This window comes from Silene latifolia, chromosome X (genome assembly GCF_048544455.1).
Source record: "Silene latifolia isolate original U9 population chromosome X, ASM4854445v1, whole genome shotgun sequence".
Lineage (NCBI taxonomy): Eukaryota > Viridiplantae > Streptophyta > Magnoliopsida > Caryophyllales > Caryophyllaceae > Silene > Silene latifolia.
The window spans coordinates 302,225,177-302,246,878 of NC_133537.1; the positions used below are offsets into that span (position 1 = coordinate 302,225,177).

The 21,702-nt window shown below is 37.1% G+C and overlaps 2 protein-coding genes across 2 annotated transcripts; both read right to left on the reverse strand.

The window, feature by feature from the left end:
* Positions 1-15,705: 15,705 nt before the first annotated feature.
* Positions 15,706-19,297, reverse strand: LOC141620407 (uncharacterized). The gene is made up of 6 exons (XM_074437285.1): positions 19,176-19,297; positions 18,838-19,090; positions 18,476-18,709; positions 18,002-18,298; positions 16,813-17,864; positions 15,706-16,735 (listed from the first exon to the last, which is right to left on the reverse strand). The coding sequence occupies exons 1-6, from the start codon at positions 19,295-19,297 to the stop codon at positions 15,706-15,708; spliced, it is 2,988 nt and encodes a 995-aa protein (XP_074293386.1).
* A 207-nt stretch (positions 19,298-19,504) lies between these two features.
* LOC141620408 (uncharacterized) lies at positions 19,505-20,279 on the reverse strand. The gene is made up of 2 exons (XM_074437286.1): positions 20,166-20,279; positions 19,505-20,080 (listed from the first exon to the last, which is right to left on the reverse strand). The coding sequence occupies exons 1-2, from the start codon at positions 20,277-20,279 to the stop codon at positions 19,505-19,507; spliced, it is 690 nt and encodes a 229-aa protein (XP_074293387.1).
* Between the last annotated feature and the right edge of the window lie 1,423 nt (positions 20,280-21,702).

The following is a 21,702-nucleotide window of genomic DNA, read 5'->3' on the forward strand; positions in this document are numbered from 1 at the left end:
CCGAGATACAAAGACGCCTCAACTTGGCAGTATACCAAAACCGAATGAGAAGAGCCTACAACCGAAGAGTCCACAAAAGGGACTTAAAAGTAGGGGATCTAGTCCTAAGAAAGTCGGCCGCCACCAACAAAGGAAACATTCATGGTAAATTGACGGCCAACTGGGAGGGTTCCTACAAAGTGGTTGAAGAAATGAGGCCGGGTACATACCGGGCCGATGACATGGAGGGTGTGCCTTTGATGAGCCATTGGAACACTGACAACCTCAGGAAATACTTTGTATAGCGGCGGAGGTGTCCAAAACAATTGTTGGCACCCCGACGCGTGTTTATATCTAATGAAGGATCATCCAAGTTTTCCATCAAAGTGTTTATCCCCTCCGTAGTCATATCGAGGTAGACGCCACGGCCCAAGCCGGCAAATCACCCCAAGAAGTAGACACCACGGCGGTCACTACCAAGCGCGAGTTGATACTGGCGAAAGCGACCAACATGCCTTAGAACGTATAAGTACAGTTGAGACGCAATTCTAGCCGCCTCGGCCAACCGAAGGCCTGGCAGAGGAAGCGATCAATATGTCTCAGATCTGAACGCTGTCGAGCCGTAACCTCTAGCCGCCTCGGCCAACCGAAGGCCTGGCAGGGGACACAACGGTCGATACGCTAACATGTTCACAGCGGCGGTTGGGAAGCGCAAATCGGACGCCTCGGCCAGACCGAGAGTGAAAGAGGAAGCGACCAACATGCCAACATGTTTAAAAAACGTTAAACACAGTTGAGATACGCATTCTAAGCGCCTCGGCCGGTCGAAGGTAAAAATGAAAAAAGCGCTCAATTAATAACGTAAGAAGACAAGTGAAGGATTGTGATCAAAGCCAAGCCGAGGGCCGATAAACAAGCTTTATTGAAAATGATTACAAGTAAGGAGAATACAGACGACGGCCGTCCCCATAGGGATAAGCCAAAACACAACCTACCAAAGTTTTACAAAAAAACAAGGAAAAGAAGAACAAAAGGTTACAGACATATCATTTGAAGCGCCAAAAGATGGCGAGGAGGAATGGCTTAATAATTGGCCCCGAACAGTGAAACTATCCGAGATGCGGGTGAACTGGTGACGACCGCCGCCGTCTCCCTATGCTCTGTTCTTTGCTCGCCATCGGCGACGTCAAGAAGATCATCTTTGGTAGGCGACCCAGAAACTGTCTCGGCAGCTTCAGCCTCAGCAGCCTCAGCTGCCCTTGCCCTCTCAGCTTCCTCCTTGGCCGCCCTCGCCTTCTCAGCATGGGCCGCCTTCTCCGCGACCTCCTCTTCCTCCTTCTTCACCCTTGCCTCCTCCGCAGCCTTCTCCTCCGCGGCCTTCGCCTTAGCTTCGAGCTTATCATCAAACAACTCGTCAAATTTTTGCCACGGAAAGGAGCCATCAAGAAAGAGCTCCCCTATCACTTCCCTGGCAGCTTCTTCGGCCAGGTCCCGGTATTGGGCGCACATGTTAGGAAGAATGACGCTTTGGAGCTTCTCAATGTCCAACTCCCTCTGGGCGATGATAGCCTTCATATTCCGAAGCACCTTCCCCTGGGCCTGGAACATAGACTTCCATTCGTCCCTTTTCTTACCAGTGAAGTCGACGACGGCCTGAAGCTTGTCACGCTCCTCCAGCAGCTTAGCGGCTTCAGCCCCCGCAGCCTCAGCCTTGGCTCTCTCAGCAAGGGCTGCCTTTTCAGCATCCTCCCTAAGTTTTCGCTCAGCAAGGACCGCCTTTTCAGCCTCAGCCTTGGCCCTCTCAGTTTCCTTCTTCGCAGCAGCGACCTCAAGCCTGAGCCGCTCAAGCTGTGGGGCAACTTCAGCCATGGCCTTTTCCTGCTCCATAATATGAGCACCGGCCACGTCAACCCACTTCGCCAACATCCTGGACAAACTTAGGCCCTCCGACCTAATCTGGGCGGGGGTAGGCTTCGGGAAGGAGGAGACGACGGTGGCATCTTTACCACCCGTCTGCGCAGGTCGCTTCTCAGTACGCCGTTCAGTAGGATCGGTGGACGGCGGCGGTTGATCTACAAAAAATTCAATCAAGGCATCCGTGTCAACATTCATGGACATACCAGAGAGCCTGTCATCAGGAACGCCTAATGAACCGGCTAAGTCTGAGCCACAGGATAGATCTGTACCAGGCTTGGCCTTCTTGGCCGGAGGACCCATTTCTTTTTTGGCCTCGGTAGCGAAAGAGCGATAAGAGCAGCAGCAATGGCAGCAGCATCTATCTCTTTTCTCTTGCGTAAGAGAGGAGATTCCACTGCCAAGGTGACCTCCTCCTCGGTAATATCGACGATCACCACAGTCTCCTTTTGGACTGCGGGGATTGGAGGTGGAATTGAAGTTGACGCCGTCGCCACCGAAGACATTGCTTTTCGCTTCCGACGCGGAATGTTACCGGCAACCTTCGCCTGGGCCGTCGTCGTATCTAGGGCCTTCAACTGCTGGTCCATGAGGTCGGTTGGCGCCGGTCTGCGATCACGAGTGTCGGCCTTCGGATGCATCTCAACAACGTTCTTGTCCTTGCCGAGTCCCAACCTCTTAAGGGTATCCTCAGACAGATCCGGGCCAAAGCGGTCTGCAAGGGAAACGAAGCAAGAGTCAAGTAAAAGAAATAAATCGAAGTTCAAAAACAGAAACATAAAAAGCAAAGACGGGCCTCACACCGACCCCACTCACCCTGCCTAAGGGCCGGTATGAGGCCGACGTGACATAGCAGCTCATCCTGAAGAATGATCTGCGTCGGGGGCAACCATCCCTTCGGCGTGCCATTCTTTTCAGCCTCAAACAGCTGCATTGCCCGCTTCTCATCCGCATTTAGATGGACCCTGCTGGCGTCCATCTTTAGCTTACTTCGGGAGACCCATTTGTCATGCTCCCCTTTACTCTCGCACCGCAAATTGACGCGGTGTTGGAAGGACCGGGGCAGCGGATAGTCATCCGGCACCTCGACGTATACCCACCGCGCCTTCCAGTCCTTACAAGATGTAATCTTGGATACGGAGACATAGCCCGGCTCCGTCTGCACACTGTACCACCCCACGGTACCAGGGGTTGACGGCCGGAGGTGATGAAGCCGGCGGAACAATTTAACCGTTGGGGCCTCCTTCTTGAAGAGACAGAGCCACACGAAGCCAACTATAGTCCTAATGGCCAACGGATGCAGTTGAGCCACGGCGACATTCATGGCCTTAATGATGGCCATAACGTACCCATTCAGAGGAAACCGGAGCCCATACCGGTGTGTCCGATGTATACGCCGATCTGACCCTTGGGAGGGCAACAGACGGCCTGACCCTCTCTAGGAATAACAATCCTATACTCCCTGCCGAAGGAGAAATGATGCTCGAAAAATTCAGAACCAGAGCAACTGGCGAACTTGTTGGTCCAAGCACGATCAGGGCCGATCTTACAAGCTTCGCCATGATCCAAGATATGCGGTCTCTCCTCACCGGAATGAGTCCTTTCCTCATCATCACCATCATCATCGTCATCATCCGAGAAACTATCCAAATACTGATCATCAACCTCAGGAGAGGGAGACCTAGGACCCCCGGACCTTATCGGGATGGCGGCCAGTGCCTCCTCTTCATCAAGGCGCGATGGGGAGCCCCCCGGCGCAGGGTTACTAGGCCCGGCATCAGCAGAAGACATGATAACGAATATTTAACAAGAAAAAGATTGAAGAATTTGTTTGGTTACCTTGGAAGGGAATGTTACGCCGAGTAACGCTTTGAAGACTAGAGAGAAGTTTTCGTCAAAGAAGGCTAGAAAGAAGAAATTTTTTCAGAAAATAAGATTTTGGTGGCCAAAATCCAAGGCTAACTGCTCTATTTATAGAGCAAAGCCCGTGAAACGGACCAATCAGGGCAAAGCCCATGAAGCGTCAACCAATCAACGCCGAGCCACGTGTCAAGCATGCAGCCATGGAATGTCAATCAACAAACAGTTACAAAACTTCTTCAACACGCTCCTTAACAGAATGCCAATCGACGTATTTTCTTCAACATGCTCCTTGGTATCTACTTGCTCAACGGCCCGCTGATTCAACCAAGCTTGGCAGCACCGGCTGGGGGCAATCAAAAGCACACGGCACTCACAACCTCGGTCTCGGCCAGCGCCACTTACTTTTCCACATTTGATGCCCTTTACACATCCATGTGGAGGGGGGATACGGTACGGCCTAAGCAGAACCAAGCCGAGGTAGAAGAAGCCGGGGCAGGAAATTTTTACTTGCGCAGAATACGCTCAACACTCATCGAAGGTCCATACCACGGCATAGACTACGCTGGGGGCAAATTGATGGGGCATATTCTGCACCCGCTGACCGAGTCAACATATTGAGCAAGGTCAAAGCTAATAGACAACAAGTCAACGTATTAGACAGCCTAACAGACGCAGCCTGTCGGCCTGTCACTTGGGTCTCGGCCAGGCAACTAGCCAGCCGGGGCACATATCCGCGTACTCACATCCAAGACCCCTCGGCATGGAGTCAACAGGGCCCGCCGGCCTGCCATGGGTCCCTCGGCCGAGGGTAGATCAGTCTTTCCACCTACTAGTCACTTGGCCAATTGGCCACTACGTGACAAAAGGTGAAAGTCTATAAATACTCCTCAACCCTCATTGAGGAAAGGATCCAAAATATAACCAAAACACCTCATAATCTGGTAATATCTTCCTTATCTCTCTACAATATATACTTCGCCAAGTAACACACAACTTAATCCCTTTAAGTTTACTGACTTGAGCGTCGGAGTGAGTTCGCTCGGTACAAAGTCGAGCCCTCAGTTTGTTCATTGTTTCAGGAGACCGAAAGGAGGATTCAATCAAAGACGTCATTCTACAAGCCACGAGTGGTAACAAATAACTGCTTCGGAATTACACCCGGAACAATTATTATTATTATTATTATTATTATTATTATTATTATTATTATTATTATTATTATTATTATTATTATTATTATTATTATTATTATTATTATTATTATTATTATTATTATTATTATTATTATTATTATTATTATTAGAACTTAATTAGACATGAAATATTATTGCATATTAGGAGGTTTTTTAGAGTTGTCACATGGCAATTAAATACTACTCAAGTTAATCTTTTAATGATATTTTATAAATGATTTAGCTAGTCATTTAATTATATTAAATAGATAGAAATATATTTCAACGCGGACATCGGCAATCCAAAGGCATTTTGGCAAAAAAAAAATGGGGAAGATGATATTTTGAAAATTGTATATGTAGTTAATTCATATATGGGTGGAGTAAAACAACAGGGATTACTAATATGATTTTGGTTTTTTTTTTAAAGAAGGAAAAAAGAGTGGATTAAAAAATAATTTATTGCTAGGTGGCTTTTAGTCGATGTCTACGTGACATTTAATAGGCGTTTCAAGTAGCCTTTTAATAAAATTTTATAGATTAGAGTGACATGTGGATTAAGATGTGGCATTGCAAATGCATACGTGGCTTTTCCTTATCCTACGTGGCATTGTCTGCGTGGCCTTTTGAGACTAGCCTTTTAATAAGATTTTATAGATACTTTATACAGTATTTTGCTTCATATAAATTTGCCATAGTCGGACTTAATAATTCAATTATTGTTTTATCTAATTAAGTCACATACACACATCTCATGTTATTTGGTTTCATTAGTAACTAGATTTCATGCCCTTGCTCTGCACAGGTACTAAAATAATTTTTAAAATTCCAGTTAATTCTTAAATTGACCTAGCAAATGTTTAATCGGTTCAATTTCGAATCCCGTTAAACTATTACATGTTTCGAGTTCAAACCGTATGAATGTAGAAGTGTTAAAGTTTATGATTGATAGTATTATTGTCCTAGTTATCTTACTTAGCTCGAATCCAGACTAAACCGGATGACATTTACTTTGGGTTATAAAGGAAGTTGTCTTAATTTGTTAAAATATTTAATAGAGTCACCATGCCTCAAACTCGACCACGATAATATGAGCACTTGTGCCTTCGAAGTAAGGAGACTTGTAGTTATGTAATATTATGTTTTGTAAACAACTAATTAATAAATGTTTTGTAAGAAACTTAAGTTTTTACAATAATATGTGTGATTAGGATTAGCTAGTCCTACAATTCTTACCTTATTATAAATATACTCCAATATTATCAATAAACACACATGGAAATAGACAATTAATCAAATGTTCAATTTTGAGATATATTGTGTGAATAGGTGGTGGCGCGTAAACAATAGTGTGGCTCATGCTTTAACTCATACTTTACCTAATGTTGTCAATAGAGTAGTGTGCTCGGATATCCTACCGCCGATCGCAAACAGTGCTGTTATCTTTGATTCGTTATCTATGCAGTAAAGCCTTCGGGCTTTCCTTTTAAAAAAAATGTTCAATTTTGAGATATATTGTGTTAATAGGTTTCTTAAAACTGATCCACTTTATATAGGTGGTAAAATTATATTCCTTTCTGTGATCAAACTTTCTCTAGATAGGTTAGTGGAGGTCGGAGATTAAAAATAGTTTTCAGCTTGATTAATAAAAAAACTTTTTTTTTGATAATAATTTCCATTTTTTGGTTAATATAAGATAACTTTTAATTTGTTTTAGTATATATGTGATTTATATTTTTATTAACAATAAATAATATTTTTTGGTTAATAACCGAAACTCTCAGAAATTGATTACTTATTTGGATGTGTTTCGTAAAAGATGCTCATGGACTAAAACTCGAGGAATTGGCTCTCCAAAACATTGTTACGTATCTAGAATTAAAGTTCTACACATGATTCACAAAATTCGTAAGAACGGGCCATGTGAATTTGGATTTGCAGTCAAACTAATTTTATCTACAATAAGATTCATTTATAACCAAGATCAAACACAATAATATCGTTGTCTTGTTAAGTTATAGCCGTTTTTTCCTCATATTTATATAATGATCAGATGTGTTGTTCACCTTGTATTATTGCCAAAAAAAACCAAACTTTACTCTAAACGAAGACCTATGTAATTATTAAGTACTACCTGTTAAATCATCAATTTGCGTGACAAATTACAAATATGTACAACGCATATTAAAAACATGTAATACGTAGTAACAAAATTACATAACACATACTTGCGAAAAATCTTAACTCAATAATTACACTAGTATAAAGAATTAAAGAATATCACCAAAAGTTATTTCCTTAATAAAGAATTAATGTATAATGTTATATAGATCACAACTTACATGTCTTATTGAAATCATTTAACCGCCGCAACCTCGAATTGTACCTGTAAAAAGATAAATCAAGATTAGAGAATGGAGAATTGAAATAAAAAAAAACTTGATAACAACCAAAATAGGAATTGAAATTGAAATAAATATCTGTCAAAAAAAATAAACATGAATAACAACTAAAAAACGTTAAACGTAAGCTAGGTGAGGTAGTTTAGAAAGTAATGCCCTTTATATATTGTTTTGTACTTGGTGTTTTAGTTTTAATTGAAACGTAGGTGATAGGTATAAAAAATAATCTCTTAACAATTTACATTTATTATTTAATATATTAATTTTATCTATTGATAATTATTTATTTATCGTTTAAGATTAGATTAATTTTATCTATTTATAATTATTTATTTATCCTTTAAAATTAGTAAATTAATTAGGTGTTTTAGAAAAATTGGAGTCTTTCACAGTGCCTGAAAAAACTCTCTTTTATATATATACATTGATACTTGACTCAACCTGCATTTCTTCGTCCTAAACATATTTCAAAAGTAGATCTCTGATCGAATATATTCAAAAACCATGATTTTTACTGTTTAGGATGAATTAAAGCCGAGTATGAGTGCCTTGTGCTTTGGAACAAGATCGAAATCAAAGCATGTGAGGTCACTTTGAAGGGTTCACCATTGCGCTTGCGCCACAAAATATGGTCACCGCCCTATTTGCATTACACAAAGGGTTGTTAGTAAATAAAAAAATTGTAGTCAGAAGTCTTTTTATGAAAAATATATGATATATCGATATACCATTGATGCCTGTCGTTGTGTGCACCAAAAATAATATTTATAGTCCAAACTACTACTATAGCTAGTGGCAGTCAGGGTCGAACCACAGAGAGGCGAATGCAATTATTAGTTGTCTGATTTTAGTCTTAAAGTAACAGTGTGTGGGGGTTTGTTTTGAGTTGGTCTATAACTAAAGGCAATAAAATGAAAGCAAACTAAGCTAATAGATGAAATCAAATATTTAAAAGAGTGCTAAGATGGTCGGTTCACTATATTTTCGGCAGCAGAATACTAGGTAGGTCTAAAACAATCACGTGAGACGGGAAAATAAGAAGTCCTCTCGGTCCTTTCTTAACAGGTAGCATCTTTCGATCTCGCTACAGGTCCCTAATATCACTAATGCTAACTTTCGTCCTGAAAAGTGATTTAAAAGACTAAATCAACTCATCTTTCGATCTCATTAATCTAGTCGTCTTAATTAGGTAGGCTATCTCCCTTCCCTATCTTTTGATCTTTATTGGGTCGGTCAATTCTTAGGCATTCAACTAGTCGCGTGCACTCGATTCGTCAAATATAGCAATTAAATTAATTAAAACAAAGCATATCTCACGTGGCCAGTCAATCGACCAAGGAACCCAGTCGATCGACCATGGTGCGTTCTAGGTCATACTATTCTAATGCCGCCTACTTCTACAGATTCCCTACATCCTAGCACAGGGTATTTAGCTACTCATGTTTACGATAAAAACAACAACAAGATTAACAAATAAAGCAAACGAATTTATACTTAAATTAACTGAACAAATGATTAGCATAAAACGATAATTTGGCTTCGGGAGATCTAACTTAGCAATTCTAAACAATCAGCAAATTAAGACAATGAAACTGTATTTAAGAACAGAAAAGTACCGTGAAGGGAATTGCAAAGGAAAGATCAAGACCGAATGCAAAAAGAACTTTATTAATGCAAGAATAAACTAAACTAATGATTATTGAATTGTATGTAAAGAACTAGATGATGAAAACTCGATGATTAAAACTGAAACCTAAGCTACATTATATAGGAATACAACGTAGTTCTTATTTTCCCAAAACCTAATTACGATGGGCTTCAAACTTCTCGTTCTTTTAATTTGCGTCAGAGTCACGGTCTAGTCGATCGACCACTGGGACCGGTCGATCGACTAACCCTCGCTATACAAAGAGCTTCGATGTCGTAGTGCTCGTCGATCGACCATGAAGACCAGTCGATCGACCGCTTTAGCTGGTAGTTGGCTCCTAATTCTTCATAAAATTGTCTTTCAGGCCTCGGAATGCGCACCAAGTTCGTTTCTTGAGTAAATACTTCATATCAAATGCAATGCCTAGTACTCGGGGACGGATTTAGCTTGATTTCCGCTGGATTCTTCACATTACTGCAATAATATACAAAAACACGAAAGTAGACGGAAATAGGGAGAATAGTAGCATAAACTACATAAATGAGCTCTGAAATGCGTGTAAAATGAGGTGTAAAACATCATATTTAGGACACGCATCAACCATGTTGCATTGATCAAGAGTTGCAGGAACATTTGCTCACATTTGCTCTTCAGTATACGAAGAAGAGACGGAATTTGCTTCTCTAATTGTTTAGGTTTCATAAAAGTCAAATGTATCGGAAGAAGGTGGTTACAAGACATCGGGTGTGCTTGCACATCGAAATATAGGGCGGGGGGGTTGTCTCTAAATCTTTCCTATGTTAAATAAACTAGATTTTGTGCCCGTATGTTGTACGGGATATAATATTGATTCGTCTCTAATTGTATTTTCGCAATTGAGAAGTTATGTTTGCTTTCTTAACATTAGTTTCCTCATGAGAATGTGAGTATATACAAATACATTAAAATATTTTTTTTAGAATATGAGTATATACATATAAATTAACTTTTTTTTTTTATGATTTGTGTATATAAAAGTTATAATCGCTATGCATGAGTAGCTAAATAGTATTCTGTTTGTAAATGAGCTTGTACAAATGTTGTTTTTTTTGCATCTGAAAAATGTAAGTTTTTCTTCGTAGAATAAATAATTAATGAGTTAAATAAAAGCCTTGACTAATTCAACATTGATTGTTATATGTTATATTTGAAGAATAATTAGAAATTATTATTATTTTAAATATTTTAATTACAAAAATAATTGAAAAATCAAGTTTATATATTTTATTAAATTAATATAATTTTTATAGATTCTTCACTTAAATTATGGTAAGTAATATTAATTATAATATTATTATTATTATTGAATATGATTGCTTTTGACAAATAAAATATACCATACCAATCTATATTTTGACATGTATTCTGATTCTACCTCGACCCGTGACCCGTATAAGCCCACCAATATTTAGTCTGACCCGTATTCAAGTTTAATATGTATGAACCGCCTCAGCAGCCGACCCGTCCAACCCGTTTGAGTGATCTAGCAAACTCCTATATCGAACTCCCCTTAAAGATCTAAAAATCATATTTCGTTATCTATTAACTTGAATCTGGAAACTAAAATCTCCAATTTGCACCCCTTCAATTGTTTGTGTACCACTACCTACATTCATATTTTCACCCGCCATTGCATGCAATGAACTCCACCTTGTCTCGACCCTAACTCCACTACTGTCGGAAGCCGAGAGTCGAATAATTGAAGAGGTGTAATAAATGTAGTACATAAGGTAGCGTTATGTGCTAGATAATGAGTAACGATGAAAAAAGAAAACAAAAGCGTTATATGCTGCGCTGGGTAACAATTAAAAAGAAAACGAAAAGCTTCATAGAAAACTCATGAAATTGCATGGATATTTTGTTCTTACCCTAACTAAATGATGTAAACGTGTTAACATGTTATATTGTATTTTCCTCAATTATTATGCAATTTCATGATTATTTTGTTCTTACCCTAACTTTGTTGTTGTAATCATCTTACTTATTCTAACCAGTTTATATAATTCATATAATAATTATTACTCTGTATATGATTATATTATAATATCTCATATGAGTAGAAAGGCGTGTGAAAATTAAACTAAAATAAGCCAAAGATAATAGTGACCATATACTCCGTATGTAAGAGCAATTGGTTAGAATTTGATTTAGGTACAATTTTTTGGAACATAAGAGGAGCGAACCCCGATAAATAATTTGCTATTGCACGGGAAATAGCTACCCCTAGAATAACTTCGTGCATAATAAAACGAAGTTCCACCGGTGGATATCTACCCCTAGATTAATAGTCTCGTTTCAATTTTGAAGTAAAGATAAAACACAACTCTCACGCAAAAATATTATTGTTTAAATAGTGGATCCTATGCGCGATCAATCTTCATGCATTTCCCACAAGCGTATAACTACAAAATCTGCAGGGAAACAATAAAACATAAATATCCCTTTTGCATATAGTGATTGAATATGTAGTAAATCAATATTTATATAGATTCTTTATGAGATGATGGAAACATAATCTTACCAATAAATTGCACTGCACACGGGAAAAAAACCACATTCATATGTTAAAATAAACGTAGAATTACCAAAAAAAATATGAGTACCTTATGTATGGCAAATTTTGTAGAGTATCGTCTATATTGCACTGCACACAAGGACAAAAAAACACATTCATATACTCGTATGTTAGAAAGTAAGAGCAAAAGAAAAAAACATTAAAAAATTTAGATAAATAAATTTGCATGCTAAAGAAAAATATAATTATAAGAGAAACCAGAACTTTGAATATATTCCGATTTACCATGAATTTGTGTAAGGCCGCCTTACACAGTTAACTGTGATAAATAACTCACAATCCTTAGATATTGAAGGTGCACGCCACCTGTTCGATGAAATGCCTGATAGAGTCATATGACGCCTTGGGACAATTTAGTTTTTGGGGTCGGACAGTGTTTGGTTTACGGTCCTTTAGAAATGTTGTTTCTTGCTACTGTTTGGGTTCTTTGGGTATTTGCTTGTATATTTCACATTGAACATTAATTTGGCTGAAGTGGCTGCAAACACGTTTTTATTCTTTAGGCCGTGAATCAATGAATTCTGTGTATTACGTCGTTTTAAAAATGGCTTATGTTATATTGAGAATCTTGAGCCATAAAATTAATATATTTATATACAAACAGTTTGAGTCCTATCCTTACTAAAATTAATTACTATTAGAGGTCTTCAATTGGACCTTATATGAAAAACGTATACATAAGATTTGTCATTTATTTTTTATTTTTTTGATAAAATGTGAGTATATATATATCAAAAATACGATTTACATGTAATGCAAATCCTTAGTTACATAAGGTTCTTATGGCAAAGCCAAGTTACATCATTAGCACTCAAATTCTCCCTACCTCTTCCTCTAATTCTAGCTTTCATTCCATCACTTATCTGCAAGGCAACATGTCTTGGATGCATTAGGACCATATCATTCCTGCACTTGTTCCTCTGGAACCAGATAGAATAGAGTGCCCCCAAGAACAAAGCAATCTGAACTCCTCTCTGGACAACTGTACCCCCTCTATTAGCCCACCACATTAGATCAACTGCCAGAGGAAAGCTACACCCAGTAACCTGCTGCATATCCATCATCACTCGTCTGCTGTACTGGCAAGCAAAGAAAAGATGAGCCAAGGACTCATTAGCCTGACCACATAGCAGACAACAGGCATCAACATCCATCCCATAGGTTAACAGCTTATCCACAGTATTTAAAGCCTCATGTGCCACTAACCATCCCATGAACTGATGCTTAGGTAGAGCCCAACTGTTCTGCATAACCTTACTCCAAAGATGCGGGAGGACTAACATTCCGAGCCACTCATAACATCCACTAGAGTGTATCCCGTGGGTTGAACCACCCAGACCCCATCCACAAAGCCATGAGCTAATTCCTGCTTAACCTTACAGATCCTTCTCCAAACCCAGCTTGAGTTAGTTGAAGGACTGTACTCAAACCAGTCTCTCCCTCTGATATGGTTACACTGTACCCACTGAACCCAGAGGGAGTCTCTTTTCTCTGCAATCCAATTCACCAGACGACCCACCATTGCTTTGTTCCATACCTCCTGATCCTTCAGACCCAATCCTCCTTCTTCCTTAGGCTTACAAATTTTTTCCCATGCCACTAAAGGAACCCTCCTATATTCTGTACCATTTTCCCAGAGAAAATTTCTACATATGGCTTCTATATTCTTAATGATGCCCTTGGGTAGGACAAACATCGAGGCCCAATATGAGTGCAGGATGTTTAGGACAGATTTGATCAACACAAGCCTGCCAGCATAAGAGAATTTTCGTGCTCCATAATTATGAATCCTCCCACAGATTTTCTCAATGAGACAAGCACAAACAGATATCTTAAGTCTTGTAGTTTGGATAGGCATTCCCAAGTATTTAAAAGGGAGAGCACCTTCAGTAAAGCCTGATATCTTTAAGATATCAGTCTTGATGTGATCAGGCATCCCTCTAAAGTAAGCATTGGATTTAGCTTTATTTTTAGTTATAATATATATTTAAGTTCTAAGTTTTATCTTTATATTAATTGTTTTTAAATCAAGAGTGATAGGTTTTACATCTCAATTATTATCTCTAAAAATATATGCATTAAAAAATATTAAGTTCTAAGTTTTATCTTTATATTAATTGTTTTTAAATCAAGAGTGATAGGTTTTACATCTCGATTATTATCTCTAAAAATATATGCATTAAAAAATATTATAGGTAGTTTTGGGGAGTTGGAGTCTCTAGAATTGCCTGAAAAAAGCCTCTTTTTATATATATATATATATATATATATATATATATATATATATATATATATATATATATATATATATATATATATATATATATATATATATATATATATATATATATATATATATATTGATTAATACGCTTTGATGAAGTATATGAAAATCTATACAATTTAATTTACTTTAGCTTGTAGGCTTTATGAAAGAGTCCGCCTAACACTACATATTCGGAGTGGCTTGGTTCACGTTCATTGAGGGGTGAAAGTGTTAGTTATACAAGTTTTGTTTTGAACCAACTGACAATAGGAGAAAAAATTCCTTACTTTTTCAAGTATTTAATTCTCTCTTATTTTGTTGATGTGAAATACTCACATGTGACGTCTTTACTTGAATTGAGTCATCTGTGCACCCATGACTAAAATTGTGGGTATGATAGACAAATATCTAGTCTAAGAATTTGCTGCAGGATGAAAATAGCTTTTTTAGTTCAGAGCGTCTTACTTGTGACGGCCACTATTCATCACAAGCTTGTGACGGATAGTGACTCTCTCACAATATGCAAGTAGAAGGGCAAGTGGGGCGCTCTATATGTTGGAGTATGTGTCCTCAACAATAGTGCGATCACATGTTTAAATCTCAAATTAAGAATACGAAAGGGATGATAAATTAAATAGTCAACTGATCAATATTAATCGGTAACGATTGGCTTGCTAGAGTTTGGCGTTACTGTCGTAGGACGGTGGTGGTCAGTTGATCCCTTAAGGTCACACCTATAGGATAATACCCTTATCAGTAAAGTTGATTAGTTGTATATTGATACAAGTTAATTAATTTCTTAAATTTGAACAATTCATTTGTGAGTGAGAATTTTTATATCTTATTGTAATTTGATTAAATAAGATTTTTTTTAGTAATTAAAAGATTTTATTACTAAAATTGATTATTGTTTATGAAACAATAGAGATAGGAATGAATGGTTAATTATAATTACAAAATGTTGTGAATTATAATTATATGACCCATTTTATTTATGTGATCAAGTATTACTAGACAATTTCTTATATGTAATTTTATTAATGATATTTATTTGATAAATATGCATTAGATTAATTAATAACATGTTACATACTACATGTGACATATTGTATGACAAATGACAAATTGACAAAATAAAATGGAGGTCCATATAAGGTGAGAAACCGGTTTTATAGTGGATGTTTTAGAGTTTTGAAGTTTATTGTTTTTAATTGTTAAAAACACCATCATAACCTAAAAACCTATAAAGCTACTCTACAATTTTGGGTAAGATAAAATAAGAAAAGGCAAGTGCATGCATTGGCTTGGCTCTTACCCACCCCCACCGGTTTTCGTCTTTATTTTGAGGAGAATTTGTTCTCTTATTTTGGTCATTCATTCACATGCATAAAATTTCTCTCTAATACTTAGTCTCTTTTCTCTAAAAACTTGAGAAGTTTTAATCTAAATTGTTCAATAACACTACCAATATTATTAATGTAATATATGAGTATTAGTAGTCATTTTTAAGGTAGACTACTAAATAAATATCTAGCAAATATTATTTAGTAGTGATAAAGACTAATCTTGGGTGCATCTCTTGAGGAGGGTTTCTACTATTGAGACCAAGGTTGGAGGATCTTCCATTGAAATTTAAGCTCAAGAACAAATTAGGAAGGTGACCTTATTTGTGCCCTTATTTTCGAACTATAACAATGTAAGGAACATTGTTTTTCTAATTTTTTTTTTTGGTGGAAATGTGAGAAATTATATTAATCAGAAATTGAAGTACAAGCACAATTACAACCATTCCTGTTTTCACCACTTTAGCTTACTAATGATAAAAGAAAAACATTACAAGCTCAAGCCTATATTAGATTATGGTTCCTACACCACTCCAAATCATAAGTCTTCAGTTGCCCATCAAACACAGCCTGAAAACGAAGCTTCACTTCTCTTTGGACTTCCTGGATAACCATTGCTGGCCTACGAACATAATGCTGGATTCTGCAAATATTCCTCATCAGCCAGATATGATAAAACATGCCTACTATTGCAGCATTTTTCAACAATTTAATGAGCAAAGACTGAGATCTCTCCTTCATAATGAGCACACCAGTCTGCAAACCTGAGACCTTAACCCCAATCCAGTCCTGCAGTAGTTGACAGCAGACCTTAGTGTATGAGCATTCTGAGGTCAAATGCCATAGAGACTCATCTTTAACACCACATAAGTAGCAAAGACTCTGCTGGCATATACCCATTTTCATCATTCTGTCTGACGTGAGGAGCCTTTCTTTGTGCATCAACCAAATAATAAAACAATGCTTAGGAGTATTAAATCTGTTCCAAGCCATACCATACCAATTCACCTTAACATCATCATTTTGTGTGAGCCATCTGTAACCCTTAGCAATTGTATAAGGATTGCTGATATACTGCCATAGACTAGTAGCATAAGCTCCCAGAAATTTTGTCCTCACCTTACAAATTTTCCTCCACGCCCAGGAACTATTAACAGTAGGAGTATAGGTTAGCCAGTCTCTCCCTTTCAAATATATGTTATCCACCCACCTAATCCAAAGGTGGTCTTTCTTAATCAGAATCCACCAAGCCAACTTTCCTATTGCTACAATGTTCCAAATTCTACTATCAGTCAGAGACAGACCTCCAACCTTCTTGTCTTTGCAAAGCATAGACCATGCAACAAGTGGAGCTTTGGAATAAGTATCTTCACCTTCCCACAAAAAATTCCTACAAATTGCTTGTATTCTATCCATCACACCCATGGGCAAAACAAAAAGTTGGGACCAATAAGTATGCACAGTAGCCAATACAGATTTGACAAGCACTAGCCTTCCAGAATATGAAATCTTCCTCTTATTCCATCCTCTTATTCTGGCAATCAGCTTATCCACAAGTATATTACAATCAATTTGGAAAGTCTTTTATGAGAAATGCAAACACCCAAGTACTTAAAGGGCAAAGAACCCTTTCTGAAACCTGTGGTTCTCAGGATATTATTTTCTACATCTTGATCAACACCATTAAGATAGATGTCAGACTTCTCATTGCTAATGTTCAAACCAGTGGCAGCAGAGAAAACATTAAAAGTCTCCATCAAAATAGTAATAGATCTAAGGTCCTCTTTGCAAAAGATGAGTAAATCATCGGCAAACATCAAATGAGTTAATTTCAAACTTCTGCACAGAGGATGGAATTTAAATCTAGGCAAGCTCACACTCTTCTCAATCAACCTGGATAGATACTCCATACAAAGTGTAAATATCAAAGGAGACACAGGGTCACTTTGTCTGAGCCCTCTCTCCCCTTTAAAATACCCATGAGTGTGACCATTTAAACATATGGAGTAGGATGTGGTACTAATGCACTGCATAATAAGTTCAGTCATCTTAGGTGGAAAGTTTAGACCAACCAAAATCTGTTTCACACAATTCCACTCAATAGAATCATATGCCTTCTTAAGGTCAATTTTCATCAAACATCTAGGGGAGGCACTTTTTCTACTATAAAGTCTCACCAAGTCTTGAGTAATCAAGATATTACCCAAGATACTTCTACCTTTGATGAAGGCACTCTGAGCAGGATTAACAATGGAAGGCAACAACTCAGCAATTCTCTCACACAAAAGCTTAGATATAATCTTATAAAGGGTGTTACAACAGGCAATAGGACGGAATTCCTTAACATTTTTTGGCTCATCTACTTTAGGAATAAGGGTAAGGTTGGTAGAGTTAACATGTTTCAGCAATTGACCAGAATTGAAGAAATCAGTCACAGCTTCACAGAGATCATCCTTGATAGTACTCCAACTAGTCTTAAAAAATTTGCTTGTAAAACCATCAGGACCAGGACTTTTCTCATCAGGGATAGATAAGATAACATTTTTTATTTCCTCCTCTGTAGGTATTCTGCACATATTCTCCCAATGTTGGCAATCAACTGTTGGACTATTAGTGAGAATGTGCTGGATAACATTGGCAGAACCAGCACTACTACCTAGGAGCTGTTTATAATAAGAGAGAAAAGCATTTAAGATATCTTCAGGTTCCTTACAAACAACACCAGCTGCATCCTGGATCTGCAACACCTTATTATGGAGTGCCGCTTCTTAATCAAACGATGGAACATAGCAGAATTTACATCCCCATCTTTAGCCCAAGCACATTTGGCTTTCTGTCTGAGAAATTCCACCTTAGCAGTAGCTAGCAAATGATAAGATTCCCTAGTTTGTCTTTCAATATCCATAAGCTGCTTATTGTAAGGATCCCTTTGGAGTTCCTCTTGAGTATGAATCATTACCTTATAAGCAATATCAGTATTTCTTTCAATATCTGAAAATAATGAACCATTCAGTTTTTTCAAGGCATTCTTCATTAGTTTAAGCCTCTTAACCACTCTAAACATACAAGTACCATAGACATTGTTATTCCAATTATGCTGAACAACTTGATGATACTCAGGAGCCCTACACCACATATTAAAAAATTTAAAGAGTTTCTTCTTAAACTCAGGACTCCTTGCTGAAGAGATAATACAAGGGCAGTGATCAAACTCTCCTTCAGCAGAAAAAGTAGCATAATAATCCGTCCGTAAGTTGAGCTAGCAATCATTTACCAGAGCTCTATCAATTCTGCTAAACACCCTAGTATCACTAGGTTGTTTATTGTTCCACGTAAAAAAGGCCCCATAAGATTTCAGGTGCTGCAAGTCACATTCAGCAACAGCATCTTGGAAAGGAACCATTTCTTCATCCTTAACTAATCCACCAAGTCTCTCATTAGCATACATAACAGCATTGAAATCCCCCATTACAATCCAAGGATCTTGAACATTCAGTCTAATAAGATTCTGCCAAAGAGAAGCTTTTTTTTTATTAATAGAAATGGCATTCTTGCCCAAAATACGGGATCTTCAATTTTATTGAATCCATAAACAAAAGTGGCATAAAAACTATTATTATTCAGCTTATTAAGTACCCTTGTATGAATATACTGGGCATCCATTTCAATGACATCAACAGACACCATTACAGGCTTCCAGAGTAACCAGATCCTACCTCCTTGATGACAACTTGTATTAGTAGTATAATTCCACCCATAACAGACATTTTCAGCTACTTTATTTTGAGACTGAGCTTTAACTCTAGTCTCAAGGAGTCGAAATAGACAGAGATCATGTTTGTGGAGGAACCACTTCACATCCTTCTGTTTATTAGTACTATTTAGACCCCTGACATTCCAAGTACCAAAATTAATCATTCGGTTGAAGAGAGGTGTCACCTCCCCCTTTATCAACCAATTCAGCACATCCTGACATTTCATTACTGAAGTCCTTCATAAAATCTCCTTCCTTAGCCCCATGAAGCCTAGATTCATGCCTGGTAATTCGAGTGACCACCCTGGCAGGTGTGAATACAGGCCCCTGAACAGATGCCATTGGGGTAATGAGAGGAGTTACAGAAGCAGGAATGGAGGTAGCTGCTGGAGTAGCATTGATGCTCCCCTGAACCTGTTTCTGCACTCCCAGTTCTGGAAATTGCACTAGGTCCTTTGCAGGGACCTCAGCAGTTGGTACCTTGGGCACCTATGCCTGCTTTGGTTTAGCTTTGATCACAGTCTTCTGAAGGTAAAATTCTTTCCTCCTTCACATTGCAACAGCATGCCCTATCCCTTTACACTTGGCACAAGTGATAGGTAGCCAATCATACTCCACTGCAACATGTATATCCTTACCCAATTCATCCTCAAAATCAATCCTAGTGGGAAACTTTTGATCAATCTCCACTTCCACTAAGACTCTAGCAAATCCCAACAAAGTACATTCAACAGTCAGGTCATCAATTCTCACAAATTTGCCTATCAATGATGCTAATTTTTCCAAACACTTAGCACCCCAAAACTTAAGGTCTAGACCTACCAATTTGACCCAAATCAGAACAGCTTTGACCTTAATCTTTGAAATCTTATCATTTGGATCCCAAGCTCTAAGAATCAGAGGCTTTCGATTAAACAAAAACATACCATTTTTCAAAACTAGCTGTAAATGTTCCGCCTTACCAAAACGAACCATAAATAATACATTAGGAACGAATGAAATCTTAGATACCTCATAAGCCTGCCAGGTACGTCTGAGAAAACCATCCAAAACCTCTCTAGGAGGGTTCACCCCTAACACATAGCCATAAAGAGCTTGCTTCCAATAATCAGTCCTGCTCCTCAGCTATCGGCGTTAAAGACCCCACAGAAGTTTTCCGTTTACCCCGCGGTAAGACCTCTTGTCATTCCTCCTCTGTTTCATCTGTAACCTCAACTTGTTCCGTCTGTAAGACATCGTTCACCTCCCGACGAGAATTATCAATCTCCTGTTGTACCGGATCCACCCTAGTTTCAGTAGGCAGATCATTATTAGCATTGCTCATATTGATTAAAACTAAATCTATAGGATTAGTAACTATTGAATTAGATTGCGTATTTTTTTTATTTTTAGAATTATTTTTGTTATTATTATTATTATTATTATTATTATTATTATTAGGATGATTAGTATGTTTGTTCTTATCCATTGCTCAGAAACTATAAAAACCTAACTTTCTCTCTCTAACTTTCTCTCTCATCCTAATCTCTCTTGTCAAGATTCTTTGTTTTTCTAATTTTATTTCTTATTAAGTTATGCATGCACTAGATCCTTAGAACTCACATTAAAATATTAATTAGTTCATCATTAGAAAAGGTCTAATAATAGGTATGTGAACCTAACAATTGGTATCAGAGCATAGGATGTTACATGCATAATCGATTTATAGTTTTTTCGAGTTATTAGTAACTTAATTAAAACTAAAAATTTGTGATTTATTAGATAAAGTCACGAAATATTGATGCATGTTGTATATTCTGGTTCTAAAATGTTTTTAGGTCATTTTGGTGATTTATGGATGATTATTGCTTATTTTAATGATTTTTAGTGAAATAATTACATTTTTATGAGTAAAATGAACTTTTATTTACTAAAAATAGTTAAACTTCACTACTGGCCGTGATTTTTAGTATGACCTTAAATGAATATTTTATGTATTGTATGTAAAATTTCTTATTAATGTGATTAATATTTCATGATTTATAATTTTTATGTGATAAAAATGGTATAAATAGAGGTTAAATGACTAAAATTAGTTAAACTTCGAAATAGACCATGAAATTTTAATATGATGTCACATGCATATTTTACAGATTGTATGTAAAATTTGAGATAAATGTGATTTGTTATGCATGATTTATAATTTTAATGGTTAAAATGATATAAATATTGACTATTTTTTAGCAAAAATAGCTAAAATGAATTTTATGGCATGAAATTTTTCCTAATATTGTATATTTGATATGAACATAAGATCTAAAGTTACATGATTAATTTTGATTGATTTGATATGTTTATTGTTTATTATGCGATAAAATCAATAAAAGGGCAACTTTATTAGTCATAAAAATAAATTCAAATTTTTTGGTTTAATTTTTGCCATTTTCAGGTTCTGGAAATTTTTTAAGAATGTTCAAATTTTTTATTTTGATTTTTCCATAATTTTTATGTTTAATTTGGAATTAAATTGTAAAAGTTATAATTTACACAATTTATTAATGAAATAAATTATAAATTTGTGTGGGCAAATTTTATTGAGTTTTTGGAATCTTGGTAATATTCCAGTATTTACAAAAATGTGATTTCGAATTTTTTCAATTTTTATGATTTATTGGAAATTATTTCATAATTGTTATGGTTAAGTGAAGTTTAATAAGCAATAATAGAAAACCAAGTTGAATTATTATCAAAAATTGAGTGATGACTAA

Excerpts from the sequence above, each read along its gene's own strand:
- LOC141620407 (XM_074437285.1), bottom strand. The coding sequence starts at position 19,297 with ATGGCATCTGTTCAGGGGCCTGTATTCACACCTGCCAGGGTGGTCACT. Across the intron at positions 18,710-18,837 it reads CCCAGTATATTCATACAAGG|AATCTTATTAGACTGAATGT; the intron begins GTACTTAATAAG and ends TCTCTTTGGCAG. Across the intron at positions 16,736-16,812 it reads AAGGGTTCTTTGCCCTTTAA|AATAAGAGGATGGAATAAGA; the intron begins GTACTTGGGTGT and ends GCTGATTGCCAG.
- LOC141620408 (XM_074437286.1), bottom strand. The coding sequence starts at position 20,279 with ATGAGCAATGCTAATAATGATCTGCCTACTGAAACTAGGGTGGATCCG. Across the intron at positions 20,081-20,165 it reads TACAGACGGAACAAGTTGAG|CTGAGGAGCAGGACTGATTA; the intron begins GTTACAGATGAA and ends TAACGCCGATAG.